The sequence below is a fragment of the Apteryx mantelli genome, chromosome 5 (assembly GCF_036417845.1).
Source record: "Apteryx mantelli isolate bAptMan1 chromosome 5, bAptMan1.hap1, whole genome shotgun sequence".
Classification (NCBI taxonomy): domain Eukaryota; kingdom Metazoa; phylum Chordata; class Aves; order Apterygiformes; family Apterygidae; genus Apteryx; species Apteryx mantelli.
The window spans coordinates 7,968,534-7,989,667 of record NC_089982.1 but is presented as its reverse complement, the minus strand read 5'-3'; the positions used below and the strand labels follow the sequence as shown (position 1 = coordinate 7,989,667).

General features: G+C 41.1%; 1 protein-coding gene across 7 annotated transcripts in view; it reads left to right on the top strand.

Moving 5' to 3' along the window:
• ARHGAP24 (Rho GTPase activating protein 24) overlaps window positions 1-20,785 on the top strand; it is a 249,256-nt gene extending 228,471 nt beyond the window's left edge. For 6 of the 7 annotated variants that reach the window (XM_067297416.1, XM_067297418.1, XM_013957393.2 and 3 more), the window contains 5 exons: window positions 5,945-6,077; window positions 8,518-8,591; window positions 9,364-9,485; window positions 13,752-14,820; window positions 16,553-17,292. In XM_067297416.1, coding sequence (XP_067153517.1) covers window positions 5,945-6,077; window positions 8,518-8,591; window positions 9,364-9,485; window positions 13,752-14,820; window positions 16,553-16,796 — 1,642 coding nt within the window. In that variant the 3' untranslated portion in view covers window positions 16,797-17,292. Of the gene's footprint in view, window positions 1-5,944; window positions 6,078-8,517; window positions 8,592-9,363; window positions 9,486-13,751; window positions 14,821-16,552; window positions 17,293-19,780 lie in introns of those variants that run through there. The other variant, XM_067297417.1, reaches the window with a different exon arrangement.
• The last annotated feature ends 349 nt before the right edge of the window (window positions 20,786-21,134 follow it).

Genomic DNA, 21,134 nt, shown 5'->3' with positions numbered 1-21,134 from the left:
TTGTAGTTAAAGAAAGGAAGTTGGCAGCAATATAAGTCTTTGTATAACTGAGTGTAACTCCTCTGACTTCACTCGAAGTGTGTCTGAGTGGGAGCAATCAGGCTGTTGAAGTTTAGGAAAGGGCCAGATTTGGTAGGTCTCTCCATGCCACCTAGAACAATGTGCATATCCCACTCCTGCAGGAAAAAGGGTGAGATGCAGAGGTTGTGGTTTGTTCTGGCTTCAACTTTGTTAACTTATCTCAACACAGAACTAGCTGGCAGTAACCTGTGTGGCACAGGTACTCATTTCTCCCATAATCATCTCAACCAGGGAGGTTACACCTTCCCCTAGCCCAACACAGCTGGGGTCTGGCACCCTCCCCGGACATGAGGGTTAAGGGACCAGGTAGAGAGGTTATCTCCTCCTTATCTAGTCTACCTGCATTTTTTCATTAAACCAAACCGCAGTACAATGAGTATTTGGCATCTGCTAAATTGATCACAGCTTGAATTTAAGCTCTTACCACACCCTTGAGCTAACCTGGAAGATGTGAAAAACCCACCTTCCTGTGACCTAGCAGGAGGAAAACTTAAGACTTGTTCTGTTCCTCAGAAAGTGAGGAGTATTACTGTTCAGAACAAAGCAAAAAACTCAGTCTGATACGATTTCCACTGTACAGAGGGACAACACTTACCAGAGCACAAACCACCCTCAGTCACTCTCTCCTTGCCAACCCATTGGGGAAACAGAAAGAAGCCAGTGTCCCTTTTGTCGCAGTGACGCACACGGTGAAAGGGGTCCCACGCAGGTGCTTGCTGCACCAGTCTGGACAGAGAACCTCAGAGCCCTGAAGGCGCACAGAGGTCCTGTTCTCTGTTCATTTATCCCTGTTTTCTACTCTTGACGTAGTTGTGTGTTGCTACTTCTGCCATGCTTTCTTTTTCTCATGGTGAGGCCAAGTCCTTCCTATCTACTCTTTAGTAAAAATCGCTCATGATTTCTGATCATTGAAATATTGTACCTTTTCTCTTAGCGAGGTAAATAAACTTGCTCATACTTTGTAGCACGAGATGCTGAAATAGGATGTTTTTCAGCTTGCCTCTTTTCTGTTGAGTTGAACTGAATTTTCTGCTCTGTGCTTTGTCATTCCCACTTCAAGCTTGTTATTATTCATTCTGCACTTGGACAAAGTCTGCCTCAGTTAATGAGGGTTGTTCCAATTTAGATAACCAAGGAAATTTCTGCTGGAGTTGGCTTTCTCTATTTTAATACTTGTTAATTAATACTTTTAATCATGTTAATTATAAATGTGTAATGGTTAAACACTTTGATATTACAGCGTCAGACAGCAAAAGATATATCAAGATAGGTATAATTATTAAATATCTGTAGCTATAATGGTCCTAGGGTATAAGCAAGGCCAGGTTGGTCTTTTTTTAAATTGATCTGCTGTAGCTGGTAAAAACCCATGAGAAAAAGAGCCCTCTGCAGGCCCTGAAAAGATCAGCAGATTACAAATTATGTAAATGCCTCAAAGCAGATATATCAATACTTGCTTTCCTTTTTTTTTCAACATATTTTTACATATAGACTCAATAATCTAATTGAACCAATGTTCCCTATATTAGAGCCAATATTCCATATATTAGAACCATTATTCTATTTGGTTGATTAGAATGTGGATCCTTACTGATGTGGATACAAGACTGCAGACGAGAAAGGAGAACAAATGTTTCCGATCCACAAGAGAACTTGGAATTCAGCATTCCTTTAAAAATCACAGCTGTTCTCTGTGGCTGAAACTGGCCTAATGGTACTTGTGGATTGAAACACCTAGAACAGAGATGGATTAAAATTGGAGTCTGCCATTTTTAAGTTTACCTCTGCATTTTAAATTGAAGGGTGAGAAAATAATACTAGATTTCAAAGTCTAAACAGTCTGTACAGTCTGTCTTGTGTAAGACTCTTAGTTGCATTATTCATCGTATTTTTATATCAATATTTTACATTGAAAGGAGAAGGTTTCTAGCTTCTACGTAACTGTTGCTAAATAGAATTAAAAAAAATTCCAGTTGTTTTAAACAGCTTCACAGGGAGTATGTGTATGCATGTATGTTTGCTTGTTTATGCTGCCAGACTGTGTGGATAGACACAGTTGAAGTCCCAAATAGCATCCCAGTACAGTTCAGGGACAAACATAACAAATTTACCTTTGCCAATTTAGGATAATCTTATTTGCAATCACACCATCTAGTGGCAGTCTTCTGGTAATGACTTACCACTCGGTCAGTAGAAGCATATCAAGATACACATTAATTCAAAAGACTGCAACTGTGTTCCAGTCTCCAAACTGTGGCCTGGATTTCTAACTGCAGCCCAGAAAGCACGTTTCTGTAGACTCAGATACAGCATCTACTTCAGGAAGCTAGCTGGAGAACGCAGGACTTGCTGTTGTTTCCTTGAACCTCAGCATCCTACCTTCCCATTTCTCTTCCAGTTTCTCTTTGGCAGAGCCCATGTTTTTAGCAGACAACCAGCCCTTCACAGTGTTACTCTACAGGAGTGATTGTGGATGCAGGCAAAACAACAAGCTGCCACAATGAAGCATGACCGTGTAATCTGCACTAAGATTACCTCCTCACAGTTTTTTCCTTCTGCTTTTTTCTGCATCTGCTCATCCCTCAAGGAGCAGGTATTTTGCTTCACACCAAGTGACTGTAAAAATCATTTTGATGCACTACAAGAAGCATGGTACTTGCAATGGAGAGAAAGGAAGATGATGTTGTCTAATCCCCTCACTTGGAGACCTATGTGCCAGCATTTAATAGTTCTGTGGTAATTTCTCTCCCTCTACCTGACTATATTTTGTGGAATTTTTGAAGGACCTCTCTGGTTTTGATGCCAAATAGGGTCTGGAAAAATGTGATTCAGTTCTTCAGCAGGCCTGGAGAGTTTTCTCGCTTAATATTAAAAAAAAAAAAAAAAAAAAAAAAAAAGTCTTGAGAATGATGCACTGAATGCAGGGCTATCAGAGTTAATTTCTCTGCAGATTCACGGTCTGTGCTCGCTTTCATCCTGCTATGTAGGGCACTGTATTAAGGCTGCCAGTTCACATCTGTTCTCTGTGGCTGCTGCTCTCCTTCGAAGTCTGCCTGACTAGCAAAGGTCTTTCCCTATGTATTTGCTTTTTGTCTTCCTGATGCACAAACTCATGAAACTCTTTAAAAGAGTTCTCTGTACAATTTACTTCTTAGATAAGGCCAAGCTGTGCCAATTTCTTAGTATGCATCCTGTGTGCGTGCTCTAAAAACCAGCACCAGTGACAGCAATGAAACATGTAAGTATCTACATAAGAGAAGATTATCAAGGTCTGTGCTTTAAGCCCTTGGGCTGTGCAGTCGGTAATGAGTTTTGTTAGCCAAGATGTCAAAGAGCTCTGATTTGCATCTGGATTGGGGATGGATAGAAGGCAAAGGATGGAGGCAACATCTGAACGAGCACTTGAAATCTCTCACAATAGCATAACTGGACCTAGTCTCATGCATAGTGCTGTTTCTCATATATGTTATACATGCATCCACAAGGTGGGGGACAATAGATGATTCCCATTTTGGATCCAAACCAGGCTAAAAGTAGAGGGTTGCAATGCAGGGATTAGAATTTGAACCTTCACTAAAACTGCAGTTTGAGTTAGTGCTTGGTTTAGGGTTCCTCCAAAAAGTCCTTTCATACATGTTTTGGAATTTTGGGATTGTTTTTCAGGGTTGAAATAGAAATTTTTGCTGGGAATTTATTTCTAGGGGCTAACATTTAAATACATAGGGTTATTTATAATTTCTCTTCCTATGTTTTTACTTGAATCGCTCATGCCATACTGCATTAATCTAAGGTTGTTCCCAGCATTTTTGTTAAGATTTAACTTAGTAAAAGCCATTCTTGTTTCAGCAGAGATCATTCCGACATAATGATTAACATACCTCTAACAAAGCTGAAGTGCATCAAATACCAGTGGTTCCCTTTGTAAGGTGGTGAATTTTAAAAATGTTCCAAGTAGGAACACTCTTAAAGAAAACAGAACAATACAACAATGTGCATTGTAGAAATATCTGTGCATTTGTTAGGAATGAAATTAGCATATTTTAGTACCAGTTTTTGAAAATTTTCAGAAGTCAGAGGGAAGGCTATCAGGTTGCAGTATAATTCTATTTATCTGAAACAGTGAAAGCATGTAAAACATTACAGCGAGGAAAGACATAAAGAAATGTCTGAGCAGATAAATCTGGAGATGGTGTCAGAAGTAACACAAGAGAGATTTCTTCATGTTAACTAGTATTTTTATCTATTTCTACTTACTACTTTTTACAGAAGTACTTCAAAGTAAGCACAGTATAACTTTACACACCAGAAAAAGATTTAAGAAGATCATATTGCATATTCTGAACTCTTGATTTTCTTCTTTCTCTCCATCTTCTTGCTTTTAGTGTGCCTGATAATCAGCCCTGACTCCTACTACTTGTAGCCTAGAAGAACCTAAGTTTCTGTAAACGGGTTTTTAAGAAAGCATGTGTTACATCAGCTCTTTGACTGTCATCTTACTTAGACTTATCCTGACTGAGCCCTAATATGTTACCTGTTGTTCTACCACTCAGACAGAATCACAGAATCACAGAATCACAGAATCACTGAGGTTGGAAGGGACCTCTGGAGATCATCTAGTCCAACCCCCCTGCTCAAGCAGGGTCACCTAGAGCACATTGCACAGGATTGCATCCAGGCGCGTTTTGAACATCTCCAGAGAAGGAGACTCCACCACCTCTCGGGGCAACCTCTTCCAGTGCTCTGTCACCCTCACAGTGAAAAAGTTTTTCCTCATGTTAAGATGGAAGTGTCTGTGTTTCAGTTTGTGCCCATTGCCTCGCGTCCTGTCGCTGGGCACCACTGAAAAGAGTCTGGCCCCATCCTCTCGACACCCTCCCTTCAGATACTTGTACACATTGATAAGATCTCCTCTCAGCCTTCTCTTCTCCAAGCTAAACAGGCCCAGCTCTCTCAGCCTTTCCTCATAAGAGAGATGCTCCAGTCCCCTAATCATCTTTGTGGCCCTTCGCTGGACTTGCTCCAGTAGTGCCACATCCCTCTTGTACTGGGGAGCCCAGAACTGGACGCAGTACTCCAGATGTGGCCTCACCAGGGCTGAGTAGAGGGGGAGAATCACCTCCCTCGACCTGCTGGCAACACTCTTCCTCATGCACCCCACGATACCATTGGCCTTCTTGGCCACAAGGGCACATTGCTGCCTCATACTTAACTTGGTGTCCACCAGCACTCCCAGGTCCTTCTCCGCAGAGCTGCTTTCCAGCAGGTCAACCCCCAACCTGTACTGGTGCATGGGGTTATTCCTCCCCAGGTGCAGGACCCTGCACTTGCCTTTGTTGAATTTCATGAGGATCCTCTCTGCCCACCTCTCCAGCCTGTCCAAGTCTCTTTGAATGGCAGCACAGCCCTCTGGCGTATCGGCCACTCCTCCCAGTTTTGTATCGTCAGACATTTTCTAAGTTTGAGTAACTTGCTATGGTTTGGTTATGAGGCCTGGCTACTGGCTGTGGTGGAATTGAAACGCATTATTGCATTAAGACAGATTTTGCATGCCTGATGTGAGATGCCTCTGAATGACAGGCAAGATCGTCTCCGTACCTGTTTCTGCAAATAGGGCCCGATCTGTAAATGTTTGGTAGTAATAAATCATCAGAGCTGACAACCCTTTATTTGCAGGTATCCTTATGAGTCCTTTAGAGGACAAGGAAACTAAAAACAGATTACAAATATAATTTGTAATCGTATATACTGCTGATGAGTAAAATCTAGGATGATAAGGAAAAAGTAAAGCAGCAGTTGGTAGCCTGTCAGTTGCACAGTATTTTCCTGATTCACAGTAATAATCTTCTGTATTTCAATCCCACAGCAATACAGATGTGCACACGGTGGCATCACTGCTCAAACTGTACCTAAGGGAACTCCCAGAACCAGTCATACCATACGCGAAATATGATGATTTTCTTTCCTGTGCCAAAACGATCAGCAAGGAGGAAGAAACGGTGAGTTTGCAGCTTCAGTGAGATTGAAAGGTTGGCGTGTTACAACCTGGTTTTGATTTAGAGGAGAAAGAGAGAAGCTGGTGATTATGCCTTCTGATTTAAGGCTTGCCTGTATTAATTTAGTCTGAAAATTATTGCCACCTAGCTCACTTGGCAGTCTGTGCAGAATACCCGTTTGCTGTATTTTTTGCATGTCATTGAATCACAGTTCAAATAAACATCGTTGTGGCGAATGACTTCCATTTTGCACAGAAGAGCATTTGTTTTGTTTATGTGGATTAGCATTCTAAACTGTAGCTGGAAGGGTCTGGCCAGCAGCTGTGCAACTCTTACCACCAGGCCAGGGGTCATTTTCTTGCAAGTGTCTTAGGATGTCAAGCTTTATTGACTTTTGATAGAAGTCCAAACTACTCTATTAATTACCTATCATTGAATCAGAAAGCATCAGAAAGATGCCTTCTATAGCAGTGCTGGGCCATCTTCCAAAGTCTTTAAAATTGGCATAATAGCAATTAGCAAAATCAGTGTTCTCACTTACAGTGTCTGCACTGCACTGATTTGGTGTCAGGACTTATTAGTCTGAAGAAGTAATAAATGACACTAAATGCTGCTTTTAAGTACATGATGGCATCCCTGATATTTTTTCTTCAGAGTAAATATAAATAGGTTCATTGATTTCAGTCTATTTCCCTAACTTTCTAAGGTGGTTATTTCTGTTTTAGTCCATCTTGACATTTCTCCTTGATTTCATAGCCTGCCAGACTTGAACCCCTTCATTGCTCCTCCTCTAATTAATTAGGATCAATAACAGCCCCTCCTTCCTAACTGAGAGAGAGGCTCTTTTTGTGCCTTCAGTTGATGACTACAGACAGTTAAGGCACACAGTGATGTTCGCCTCTGATGGGATGGGAGGAAGAAAGATCTGTGGCAAAATGTCTCCTATGGTCCTGATCTCTTACACCCACTGAAATCAGGCTTGTTTCTTGACTGGCCTTCATAGCTAGCTACAAGGCGCAGCTCTTTGTCGGCTGATTGCAAAAAGTGAGAGCAGAGTGTTCTGCTGGTTTAATTTGACTTGTTCTTTGTATAAGTTATGGTAGGAGATCCTCAGTGTGTTTATGTAGTTCCTCTGAGACTATGCCATGGAGCATTTTCTTAAATATATTTTGAAAGCAAGGTTCAAATCACAGTGGCCTTTTGGTGCTGGAGATGGTTCTGTCTGTGTGTCAACAATCAGTACTATGGACGATGAGCCGTTTTAATCCTGTGTAAAGTGGCTTAGCAGTCTAATTGTAGGAACTGTCTGACTAGATTTTCACTTGATCTTTCCTATTAAAGGAGCTATAAGTGCAGTCACTGTTGAGGGAGAGAGCTGTTCATCTTGCTTCCTTTCTTAGCCCACAACCAGCAAACACGCACTCTCACGGTCCTCCCATCCTGAATTACATTTGTTTTGCTGACATATTGTAATCAGACCCCATCAATGCTGGCAAAGCAGCAAAACCCAAACTGAAGCAGAGTTCAAAGGTACTGGTGGCAGGGGCATAGCCAGGGTCTGTTTCCACAGGGCACAGAAATTAGTGTGTGTTATTCTGCTTGTCTCATTCTCAGGGTGGGCACAAACTGAAATAATTGTTTGTCTGACTGTAGGACGGACTGAAACTGGATTTAAAAAAGAAAGGTTTTTATTTGAAAATGCCAGCTATTTTAAACCAGAACTGTTCCTAGAAGCCTAAGCCTTCTTACCAGTAGGAGGAAGGATGGAACTGCTGGTCAAAATAAGAGAGTGAAAGAGAGCGGAAAGATGGGATGAGACCAAGTTTTTTTTGTTTGTTTTTTTTTAAAGCTACTAGCCAGAAGCACGGGTGGTGAGATGTGGGAGATAAAATGCCATGTCTCTGTGCCAAAGAATACTGAATTGTATTGTGTATATAGATAGGCACATCCTCTACATCCTTCCCACCTTGCTGGTAGAGCATTAGCTTGGTGGTCCGTCCACTTGTCTGGGATGTGGAAGCCTGGGGTTTACATCCTTGGTTGGAATCGAGAAGAACTTTGATCTCCCACATCCCAAGTATCCCAAGCACTGAGGTACTGGCTAGACTCAGAGGTTTGGCATTTTCTAAGTAAGAGAGAAAATCTGAAGTTTGTCTCATTGTGAAATAGCAATATTTTGAAATCTTAAACATTTTCATGGGGTAATGAAGTGGCTCTTTTATCCAAAGCTAATCCTTGTTAGCAGAATATAGCTTTCCCCATCTGAAATGCATTCTACAAGTGGTTTCTGATGATAACCTGGATAGCATTTCTCTTAATGATGCCGTTTCAGTAATGTGTTTATTGTTTGGTAATTGATATTGCTGACATTTTTTGAATCTCGATGGCAAAGTACTGAGAACCTCTGCCACCTCCTCCTTTCTTTTTTCAATTGCATATATAGGGCCTGAAGGAATTGGTGAAGCAAGTGAAGAGCCTGCCAGCTGTCAATTATAACCTGCTGAAATACATCTGTAGGTAAGCGCACCTGCAAAAATATCACACTGGTATTTGTAACTGTGAGCTTACAGACAGACCTGTCTCTGCCTGTGCCCTGAAGGAGGAACATAACTCACAGAGTCAGAGAACTGGTGAATGTAAGTGAGTGCACTAAAAATAAATATTTACCATGTGACAAATTAGTAATTTGCTCTATCAAGGTGCACAGTTACGAGTTCCTTTCATAAACAGGCTGGATTGAGCAAGAAAAGTAAGAAGGTAGAAGTGAATATCCTGTCCTCTTCATAGGGACCTGGTTTTTTTGATTCTAATTGCACTTACTGGCCATGGCTGTGCATGGTATCGTTGAAAACTGTATACATCATGTAGCATACAGAATAGTTTTGCAGAAACATTAAGATCTTAAAAACATGTCTTACACAGCTGCAATTTGTGAATTTATAGGAAATTCATCTTTAAAAAATTACAGAATTAATATAAACTTTTTTTTTAATGGGAAGTTTGCAATTTGAAGATATTTTATGAGCCAAATAATTGATTAATTATACCAGAGAAAATTTTACCATCTTCAACAGAGTTATTTTATAGTCAGTCCAGAGTGACCATTTTGGGTTTTATGAATATATCAAAAAAATCTGAAGAAGCTGAAAACAGCCATGAACTTTTAAGATGTGGCATAGGACTTGAAATGGAATACTTGAATGTATGTTAATAAACCATCACGTGCCTTGATTTTTTTCTTTCCTTTCTTTTTTCAATTATTCCTTAAAGACATCTTTCTTCCCCACAGATTCCTTGATGAAGTCCAGTCTTATTCAAGTGTGAACAAAATGAGTGTGCAAAATCTGGCTACTGTATTTGGCCCCAACATCCTTCGCCCCAAAGTGGAAGATCCTTTGACTATCATGGAAGGTGAGTTGGAGAAGATTGTACACAGCTTTAACTAGGAAAAAGCAATGTCTTTAGGTTTATTAATAGTACATACCAGTCAAAACTTTCTACAAATATGGCAAGTTCTTATTCAGCCCATCTGGTCATAGTGCAGTTAACATTGTATCTACTGTTTTTAGGGACCAGAACAAGTTTGTACAGGTTCATACTGCAGTGAGTCATCCCCACAAGGTAGAAGTATATTACATGTCTTCTTGAACAACAGTGATCATATTGTCAACTATATTCTGTTATTTACACCAGTGTATTGCTGTAGCATTTTGCTGTGATTAAGACAAAAATACGATCGTGACAATTATAATTTTCTGCTAGGTTTAATTTTTCTGACTTTGATTCCCCATAAAGTAAGTACATGATGCCTTTCCTCCCTCCAAACACTTTTTTTTTAATGTAGAATTTACTCAGCTTTCTCAGAAGTTAGCAGGGCTCCACACAGACCCTGCCACAGAAAATTTTATGAAAATGTAAAAATGTTGTGTTCATAGTTTGTTTATTTGGGAGTGGAAGGAGTTATTTTTTTTGGTTTTAATTGGATTTTGATTTTCTTTTTGTCTCCCTAGATACAGCAGTTCCCCATAGACTTTGTTCATTTGTTTGTTTTCCTGAAGTCTTGTGTTTCCTTCCTCTTCCCCTTAACTATCAACACAACACAACAAATTCTGCTGTGGACAGAAATGCTGTGTTTCCAAATCATATAACAAAAGCAGTGAGCACCCAGAGTAGCTGCCTGCACGTTAGCTCAAACCAGCTAGAAAACCTTCTAACCTGGAAAAAGTTTTAGTGCTCATCTTCACTTTCATGTCTGAGTTCTCATTGTTGCAGAGGATGGTTTCATGACGCAGCTCACTCAAAAGGGTTTGCAAGGGCAGGTGTCCTATTTACATGCACATCTATTGTGATTGTGCATGAGTATCATCGAAGCAGTGCAGGTGCAAATACCCCTAAATCTGACTTTGTGGCACCCCCCTGGTTTCTGTACATACTTCCCTCAAATACACCATGACGGTCTAATACGAGGGCACCAAGATAAGCTTCACTATGTCATTGAAATTCTAGTTTACACATTTTGCATCATGTCCACATGATATTCTGAGAGAAACACAAGGGCCTTGCTTGATTTCCTTCCTCCTTCACTCTTGCAGGAGTCCTACATTTTGTGTGTGCATGCTGCATATCACTTCACTTTCAACCTCTTCTCATTTGTACCTCCAGAACTGCCAAACTGACTTAATTAGGGCAGTAGCTTTTCTAACCCTGACCCTTTTCTATGGTTTAACTAGCTGGTAGATAAGTGCTGTGAATGTTTCTCTTGGCCAGACAACACACTGTCCCTTTTCTTTCAGTCTTTTAAATGAAATAGTACAAAAAATTCTTAAAATTGTTCAGGAGATTGGAATTAGAGAGGTGCCACAGAGCTGATTTGTATCACTGAAATCAGTGGGAGTGATATCTCACAGGATGACATTTACTGATGGGATACCATGTATCTTCAGCTCACCTGGGAGTGGGCAGATGCATGGGGATTTGAGATGGGAGGAGAGGAGCTAGCCACTCATAAAACGAAATACTATTTTCTGGGTTTATATTTTCCAGAATTGGCTCCTGTCAAAACAGTTATTTTTTGTGAAAGTTTGAGTAAGAAAGATTCTTTAAGTGGGTGGAAAGGGAAAATAATGTGCTTTTCCAGTCACTAAAACAACTCTCCAGCCTGCTTCTGAACAACCCTAATACCAAAATGGCTCATGGTTGCTGTAGGAGATGACATGGATACTGCACTCATTGAAGGGAAATACATTTTTCTTCACTCATGAGAAACAGGTTTGATTAAACAGATTTATAACTTCCCTTTAAGCACAACCTTTAAGATTTGAAATGAGACCATGCTGTTTTAAACTTGGGCTATGCATAGTTAAATGTATAGGAAGTTTTAAAAAAGACTGCACATCGATTAGTGCTCATGGCCACCCTTCCTCATTGCTCTGTGCTTTTTGGAAGACATAGCCTTAAAATGAGAGTGACTCTCTTGCACATAAGGCATGGTCCATGTTTTAGTTGTGCTGCTTTACAACCATTTGAAGCCAATGTCACTATTTTGTATTGAAGGCTGAACATGCAGCTATGGGTAATACCTGTATTTTGGGGATGAAGATCTATACAGTTGCCTATGTCTGTAGAGGATCAGAGTTAGTCCAATGTTTGTAGTAAAATTTTGCACATAACAGCTAATGTCCTCTGAAGAAATACAGCTAAACATGCCATGGGTATAACTGTAAATGAATGATCTTTCTGCATAGTTCTGATATATGGTTTTACCTCGGCAAAATGTAAAAAAAAAAAATAAAAATCAAGCATTTATGTTGAATTGGCTCTTAGTGGTTGTATTTTAAAGGGGTGAGGGGAAAAAGGCCCAGAATATTCCAATGTAGTTGATGTGAAATGATATTACACAATGGGAAAATATTGATTAAAAGAGCAAAGTATGCCTCTGAAAGCTGTTTAGGAGCTTTAAACTGGAGTGGTTATTATAAGTAACTTGACCTTGTTCCTGAAAGATTATTAGTAATCTTAATGATGCTCTGTTTAAAAAATAAAGAAATACAGTAGCACATCTTTATTACCCCAAGTCCAGTTATAAATGCTAATCTGTCAATTACAGTGCAGTTTCCTGGTTGCTCACAGTCTCACCCCGAGTGGTTAAAGGCATTTACATTAAATTAGTTCTGTCACGCTACTGCCCTATTTTGCTCCATAAGACTAAAATGTCAATGTTCTGGCAGTGCAGAACCCTTGCCTGTGCCTTTTCTGTTAAGCTATTACATACAAGTGGTTTGCCAGAATGGGACTTCGGTTTTAAGGATGTTTGCCATGTTGAATTGAAACACATCACTTAAAATGATGTTGTTATTCTTTGCTATTTGTTATCTCTCTCTGCTGTCTTGGAATGCAGTTAACTGTCATGCTAATGGCTTCTTTGCAGTAGCTGCAGTTCTTCAGGGTGTCTGTGAGGCCTGCTGCATGCCCTGCTACACTAGAAAAGAGTCTCCTATGTTTATCTTATTATCCACATGAGCGGGTCTTACACAGCGGAAAACACGTGGCACCAGGATGGATGAGTAGTTTTGGCAGGGAATGGATTCACCGTGGGTTTGCTCTCAGGATGCCAGTCAGTGCACCAGAGGCAGTACACAGAGAAGCCCAAGGTGCAACAGCCAACTGACTGCCACACCTTTCTCTGACCAGCAGTGGGGACCAGCTGCTGTCCTGAGTAGGTGTTGTAGGCAAAAAAAATCACTTAAATTGTTACCGCTACCAGGTGGCAGATAGTTGTGCATGGGTGGGTGAATGGCCAAAATTGAACTTCTAAACTCTCAAGCAGAAGCCTGCTACTGGCTAGCTGCAGCCAGTATGGGCTGGTTGTGTATTTTGGCAACACCTGGAAAAAACAACAGTGGCATGTCCCAAATCCTCCAATTAATAAAGAGACAGGGTACAGAACCACCAATTAGGAGGCTGATCATGCGTTGTGCTTCTGGACATAGACTATTTAGATTGGGAAACCCATGTGCTTGGTTTGATGGAAAGAATAGGGAGTGCCAAAAAGAAGGGTTCCCAAAAAATTGAAGTGGTCTCAGAAAGAAGAAGCAGGCCCAGAAGGACAAAGGTGAAGATCCTGGCTGGAGAAGACATCCTGGAAGTAGGAGAAGATCGTGGGTATCAGGGAGATGCGTGGAGACAAATGCTGAGGGATGTCCAGGGCCCTTGACTGGTAATGCCCAAGACTGGTAACTGTAGCAGCTGCACAGCATGAACCAACATAACTTTCCTCCCTGACCTTCCCAGACGATCTCCCTGCTGGCAAATGAAGTTGAGACCTACAGAACACAACACTGGGAGGAGCGAGTGAGGGAGTGTGTGAGATAATCAGGTAGCCTGAAAGCTCTGATCTCGTTGGTTCTAAAACAAACCCTGGTATCCAGATCCACTTTGGGTTGTGTACTCTGTCTCACCCATGATGGTAGGAAAATGGAAAAAAGATAGGATGGGCTGGCCTGAAGGCTAACTAGGCATGTGTTAAACATTCAGTGCGTTACACAGATGGACATACTGGATAAATGTGTGTATAAATTGAATGTTTACTAAATATTTGTGGAATCTGACCCCCAAAATATATTTATGCCTTAAACAAAACCAGCCATTAATAACAATGTGTTTGGTGTCTCCTTCCAGGTACAGTAGTAGTCCAGCAGCTAATGTCAGTGATGATAAGCAAACATGAAGAGTTGTTTCCCAAGGATGCAGATCCTCAGATGGGCCCTGAAGTGTGTAACAACAACAATGAAATGCCAAAGAAAGCGATCGTGGGTCAGCTACAGAACAAAGAAAATAACAACACCAAGGAGTCAGCAGTGAGGCGCTGTTCTTGGGACAAACCTGAGTCTCCCCAAAGGGGAAGCGTTGACAATGGGTCTCCCACTGCTCTGCCAGGCAGCAAGACAAGTAGCCCCAGGAACAGCATCCAGAAACTGGATGTCACAAGAAGTCCACCTCTCACAGTGAAAAAAAATCCTGCCTTTAATAAAGGCAGCGGCATAGTCACCAATGGATCATTCAGCAGCTCTGTGGAGGGTCACGAGAAGAGCCAGACCTTACCAAACTGTCCCCTGCAAACCAGGAGAACGTCATCCCTGAAAGGACCAGTGACTAAGATGGGCACACACAGTGTGCAGAATGGAGGGGTGCGGATGGGCGTTTCCAGCACAGACGGGCACAGCAACACCCTCAACAGCCGGACCCCGGGCTGGGTGCCCAACGGCTATGTCACACTGAGGGACAGCAAGCAAAAGGAGTCGGTGAGTGACTCAGGCCAGCACAACAGGCTCTCCACCTATGACAATGTCCACCAGCAGTTCTCCATGGTGAATTCTGATGATAAACAGAGTGTGGACAGTGCCACATGGTCAACATCCTCCTGCGAAATATCCCTCCCTGAGCACTCCAACTCCTGTCGTTCGTCCACCACCACTTGCCCTGAGCAGGACTTTTATGGGGGTAACTTTGAAGACTCTGTGCTGGAAGGGCCACCACAGGAAGACCTCTCTAATCCAGGAGACTATGAGAACAAAAGTGACCGAAGGAGTGTCGGGGGCCACAGTAGCCGGGCCACCAGCAGCAGTGATAACAGCGAAACCTTTGTGGCCAACAGTACCAACAATCACAGCGCTCTACACAGCCTGGTGTCCAGCCTGAAGCAAGAGATGGCCAAGCAAAAGCTAGAGTATGAAACAAGGATAAAAAGGTAACACAGCTTGGCCCTACCACCTGACTGCCATTCGCAAAGAAAAACCAAGAAACACTCCCTCTCAGGTCTGTCCTATGCACCCCAGGCTCTGACTTGAAAGCCAAAAAATCGGTACAGCTAGACAGTTACTGTTCCCACATCACTGTGCCCAGCACAGACAGCACCAGAAGTCTTCTGGGAGACACAAATAGTTAGATGTGCTACTATCCCCCAGAAGGTGACAGGAACCAGGTTCATAACTCCCTCAGTTCCTCTCTGAAAGTTTGTTTATTGGAGACCTCTGATTCAGAGTAGAATAGGTAACACTTACCAGTCTGTCTATCCTGCTATATCTGCACAGCACCTGGTCAGGAGGGAGAGCCCCTTTCGGCTGAAGCTGGTGGCTGGAAAAGAAAGGTGTCTGCAGTCACCATGCTTGTGACTGCTCTGAGCACAGAGAGGAGCACTCCTTGTCGCTGTACGCAGCCCATGTGGCATAAACAAAAACATGGCTGATGTATTTAATAGCTATAGGAAAAAGCCCTATAGCAATTAAAAAAATTCTGTTCTTGGTGTTAGTCATGTTTTCAGTTCATATTGTGACTTGATACAGGCTTGAAATAAGATTTATAAAAACAAATAGAACTGAAACCAGCCTTCAGCATAGTTTTGCAAAACTTGTTCAAATAGTGCTTTGCTAGAAATCTGCAGTAGCTGCAGTCACTTGGTGCTCTCTGCTGGGTTTCTTGCCTTTCAGAGTTGTCATACGGGATTGCTCTTGGGATATGATTCTGTGTGTTTTGTTTCAGAGCAATCGTTTTCCTCAGTTAGGATACACTGTCCCATTAGCACCAAAAATAAAGTCAGAACCTTGTGAGTTTCTGTAGAATCTGACAAAATCAGTCAGCTCTCAAAGTGATTTAATTAGTTGATGCCTGTTCTCCAGAAAATGAGAGTGGCAACTGATCATCATGTTTCAGTGAAACCAGCGCCTTGGTTCTGTGGCACCCATAGTTTTGGGGACTGGGAGAATACTGGAACTCTTCTCCAGAAGCCCTTAGCACTGGTACCTCTGACACTGCAAGCCATAGCTGGATCGCTGCGTGTAGAGCTACTGGCATCAGTAGCTCTCAGTGAAAGTACAGTGCCCAGAAAACTGAAGTCTCCCCGTTACATCACAACTTTCAGTTTCAGTGCAGTTTTTAACATATGTGATGACTGTTTAGTAATACCACTAGCATCCCTGATACTTTTCAGAAGACCCAAAATATGGTGATTTTTTTAGACAAAAGTCAAACCTTGTTGATTGCAATATCTTTCGAATTGTTGATCCATATTTGCAGATAGATATAGTAGATAAATCAGCTGAAGAAGAGAGATTAGCTGTGAAACAAAGGCATTCTGGGCATTATTTTGACCTTATACGTGACAGTAGGGCTACTATAGTGGGAGATGGGAGTCAACGCTTCCAGAAGTAAAAGGCTTATTTAAACCATTTCCCGGAGAATTAGATGGAGCTACCGTACACCTTACTAGTAGTTGGTATCATGCATTTTCTAAATGCAATAGAGATTACACTATGGTAATGAATCAATGGTGAAGCCATTGTTTGCAGATACGCCTCTCAGAAATTTAATCTAAGCTTTGTAAATAAGATAAACATGCACATGAGTTTGTGATGTTGTGTTTCTGTGTAAGCCAGTGAGGAGTGCTGCTCAGGAGCTGTCTGCTTTTATTCCTGTTTCTGCAGCTTGGAGCAGAGAAATCTCACCCTGGAGACAGAAATGATGTCCCTGCATGAAGAGCTGGATCAAGAGCGGAAGAAGTTCACAATGGTAGAAATCAAAATGCGTAATGCAGAGCGGGCCAAGGAGGATGCAGAGAAGAGGAATGACATGCTGCAGAAGGAAATGGAGCAATTTTTCTCCACTTTTGGAGACCTGACAGTGGAACCTCGCAGACCAGAAAGAGGCAACACCATCTGGATCCAGTGAGCATTGGAAATGTAAACTGTGGGACTTTGGGGAAGGGCTTGTGGGGGTATTATACTGTATCAGGTGGCTGGTCACCTGTCTGAGGCTAGTACTCAACGTAATGTTATAAACCCTTGAAGGAAGAAATCATACAGATGATTAACCACTCATATCTACAGTGTGTACTTATCAAGTTATACTCTTTGAATGCTTCATGAGACTACTGTTAAGTGTTACAACTGGATATGTGTATATAAATTAAAAAAAAAATCACCTTAGAGAGTGAGAGATGTATCTCAAGAAATATTTTAATGCAAGTCTTGTATTTAAACTGGTAAATTGAAATGTTGTTGCAATCAAGCTTTATATCAAGGCTTTTTTCCCTTGCACTTAACATAATAAGCTATTTTTGGCATTGTGTTACCATCAGCTTATTTTGTATATCAAATGTTTTTTTTGTTGTTTGTTTTGTTACCCCTCTTGCTGGGGGTTGAAGATAAACAGATACATTAAGGTATGCGTGCAGATGGCTAACCCTGATTTGCGGCGCTTCTAACAAGACAGCAGCATGAGAAACAGCAGGACACTATAGGTAACAAAAGGAGTACTATTTTAACAGAATTGATGACCAAGGTAGAAATTATCAGGGCAACCGTATCATAAACACCAAATGAGTCACCAAAATCGGGTTCAACAGGGAAAGGGTAAACACGGTCAGGCTGTGTGTTTGGGAGGGGATGAGGGTGGTAAAGGGTAAGAACTTAGGAGGGGGAAAGGGAATATAAGGGAAACTCAGTCATACGGTCAGAGCTTTTGGGGGTACCTTAAAACAGCCCCGGTGCATGATCACTGCAGCTCGGAGCAGGAATACAAACAAGTTGTGCCTTGACCGTACTCGCATTTGACTTACTTCCATGGTCCAGGGAACCTCGGTCCTTTCTCTAATGCTGGTGCAGGAACATGCGGACGGGATGTTCCATGGGCATCCTGATAGCCTTAGCAGCATGACAGGTGCTAAAGACAAAAAAACAACAGAACTGATGACCAAAGTAGAAATTACCAGGGCAACCATATCACAAGTACCAAATGAGGAAGAAAACACATGAACATTAATCACCCATATTTACAGTGTATACTTAGCAAGTTATCATACTTTCTGAATGCTTCATGAGACTACAGTCAAGTGTTACAACTGGGAAAGCACCCAGGTTCCTAGTGTCAGCTAGGGAACAGCCAGAGGGAAGAGACTGGGCATCCTAACAGCATGCAGAAAGAAAAAAGGAACAGCAAAACCATGCTGTAAAGTAAGAATCCATTTGGCATATTTAGCAAATATAATATATGTATTTTCTTTAACATATGTATTTTCTACACCATGTTAAGGACTTTTTGTTTTTAACTTTGTGTTTAGGACTGCAAGCTGTATTTTTAAAGAATGGGTGTCAGACATCTTGGCTTCCCTCTAGTGTCACTTAAATATATTACAGTTATTTTTGAATTCCAGTTGAGAAATAACTTTGAGAAAGAACAAAGAACAGTCTTGATTATGGCATGTACATTACACAAATATTATTCAGATGTGGGAGCTGTACTGGGAAGCAAACAAAGCTTATATTTCAGAGAAATATAACTCAGAGTGGAGCATGACACACAGCACTTGTGGATGGATTATTTGTGTTTGGTGAGGTTCAGAGGCCCCAGTCATGGCCCCTGTTGTGCTAATTACTGTGAACATCTCCAGTGCACATCCAATGTGAGTATAAATCAGAAAAAGTCAAACAGGGAGAGGTCAAGGTAATAGGGAAGAGCATGTTTTATGTCACTTAGCAGTAATCATAAATGTCCACACAGTGGTGAGAGAGAAGAAACTGATCACTATTTTAATTCTGATTTCTATATTTAATGAGAAAGGTCTTGATATCTGATACAGCAGGCCTCAAAGTCAATCCAGAATTTAAGTAAAATCTGAAATCTGCTGACATGACAATGAAATCTCTGTGATAAATATTTTCTTAATTGGAATTCATTCTTTCATGATAGAGATACATACTAATCCTTGCAGCAGTATCTTGAGATGGAGAAAGTCCTGCTTCCTCACTCACAGTAAACCAAGTTTTTCCCTTTCGGTTTCCTCTAGCATTCCCTATGCCTTTCAAGATCTCTTAAAATTTAAAGGAAAACGCATTCCTAAGACTAGTTAGGAAGGACTTGCATAAATGAGGATCTAGGGTTGAGCCACACAGGCATGGCAGAGGGCGGCCAGTGAGGCAGTGGGAAAGGTGTTGCTCTAAGGGTATCATCTGATATGGTGGCAAGAATAACAACTCCTCAATAAAATGTTATTTTTGTTACTTACTCAGAATTTACCAGGAATAGGAATTTCACTTGCATGTCCGCATCTGCCTCAAATACCCTGGACTATACAGTACACATTGTAGAGGGGAAGGTATTTACAGTCCATCTACTTAGCATGCCGCGTTCAATTTTGATTATCCTTGGTCTTGTTAGGAACAAACTGGAAGCTTCCAGTGATCTGTGTCTGCTGCATGCTTTCCTTATTTGCTGAACAATGTTTTTGTACACATTTGCTTCTGAATCCAGATACCTGGTCTGCAATTGCTCTCTGAGGGTTAGTTCCTCATCTCCTCCCAGGCTTACCCACAAATGTCAAGAATGCAGTTCAGAGTGTTTTTTGCTTATATTAAGGTCTTTTCATTCAAGATGCCTAAGATGGTTTATAAGACAAACTACTTCAGTGAAATATCTCCACATTTGCTCAAAGCTGTTATGTAGATCATCCTCATTTTTGTATTGTGCTTTTTGTGGATTGTCATCTTCACTCAGATTGGATGATGCTACTGCAGTTATTTCTTTAGGGTAGGGTGCTTTTTGCATGGGGCAGTTTTGTCCTTTAATATTTAATCAGATTGACCAGTCTCCCACTGTTCATTTAAAGCTATTCATGAGGAAAATCTTACTTTGCCTCCTCTTGTTTCCCCCCACAGATTGATCCAGGAATTTGTTTCTGTTAAGTCTAAGTACAGGTGCTACCAAATTGGTTTTTGAGAACTCATATCAGCAATACAACCCTGCTGCATACTGAACTCCTGTTGACATGACCAGGAACCACATGTATACATTGATGAGAAGAGGTTAGTCCTCATTATTACCCAGAAAGGAATATGAGGCCTCCAAACTTCTGGACTTCTTTTTAAAGGTCGTGGTTCAATGATACCATGTGATTCAACCTGCAGTGAAAAAAAATCAAGGCTTCTGTTCCTGAAGGACTAAAACAGGAAAGAGTAAAGTTTCCAAGTAGTTACACCCACTGCCTACTGTTGCTAAATACACAGCAGCCTTTCTCTCCTATGTTAGATCAGAGTCTTCTTACTAGAAGTTACCCTGAAATCTAGCAGATTTTAGTGGGGAAACACTGACAAGGGAGCTGTGGGGTCAGCAGTAGGTGCCTACGGAGTGTCTGTTACTGAATAAATGCAAAATATGAAGTGATGATGGCAGCAAATACTTTCTGTAGCTGAAATTCATGTTTAAGCTTAATAAGTAGAACAGTAGAGGCAAATTTTTCACAAATGTTGTAGCAGTTGAGATTTTCTTTGAAGACTCTTAAAGTTATTAACATAGACCAATGTATTGGAAATACTTAATTTCTGTGTGCATGATTTGTATTGAAGCCTGGCATGTGTTCCTGCACTCAAGTTTGTGCATTCATCTCGAGGAAGCTAGAGCCTTTCTATAAGGCAGTTCTATACCCTTATTTGACAGAGAAAGAAAAATCAGCTCTGGAGTTTGAGAGATTTGTCCAATCTGTCCTGCAAGTCAGCTATAAAACTAAAGAGAACACTCAAGTCTGCTAGACTGTGACCTGTCAGTATTACGGTTTATTCCCCGCTCATTTGTACTTGCGCTTTAAAAATTCCAGTAAAAAACTTGTTGTATATCTTGTTGCATATTTATACCATGTTCATTCTCAAAACTTAATATGGTCCAGCAGTTCTGCCTAACAAAGAATTTCAAAGTTCTGCATTTTATAAGACAGTGTGTATAACTTACTTTTTGAAAAGCAAAATTATATAAAAAGAAAGACATGGAAGAGCCAAAGCAGTCTTAAAAGAACAACAGAACAGGTAAGTAGTCAAGCGTGATCAAGAATATTTCCTGAAGTGGTCCCAAGTGCAGTAAGCAAATCAGGCTTATGCTAAAGGCAAATCTTGTTTTCGGTGGAAAACAATAAAGTGAACAAACAGAAGCAAAATGACAAAATTCCACATGGAAAGATGGATGATGTAACTATTAGCCAGGTCGCAGATGTGCCCTGACACATTTTCTTTCTGAGACCTA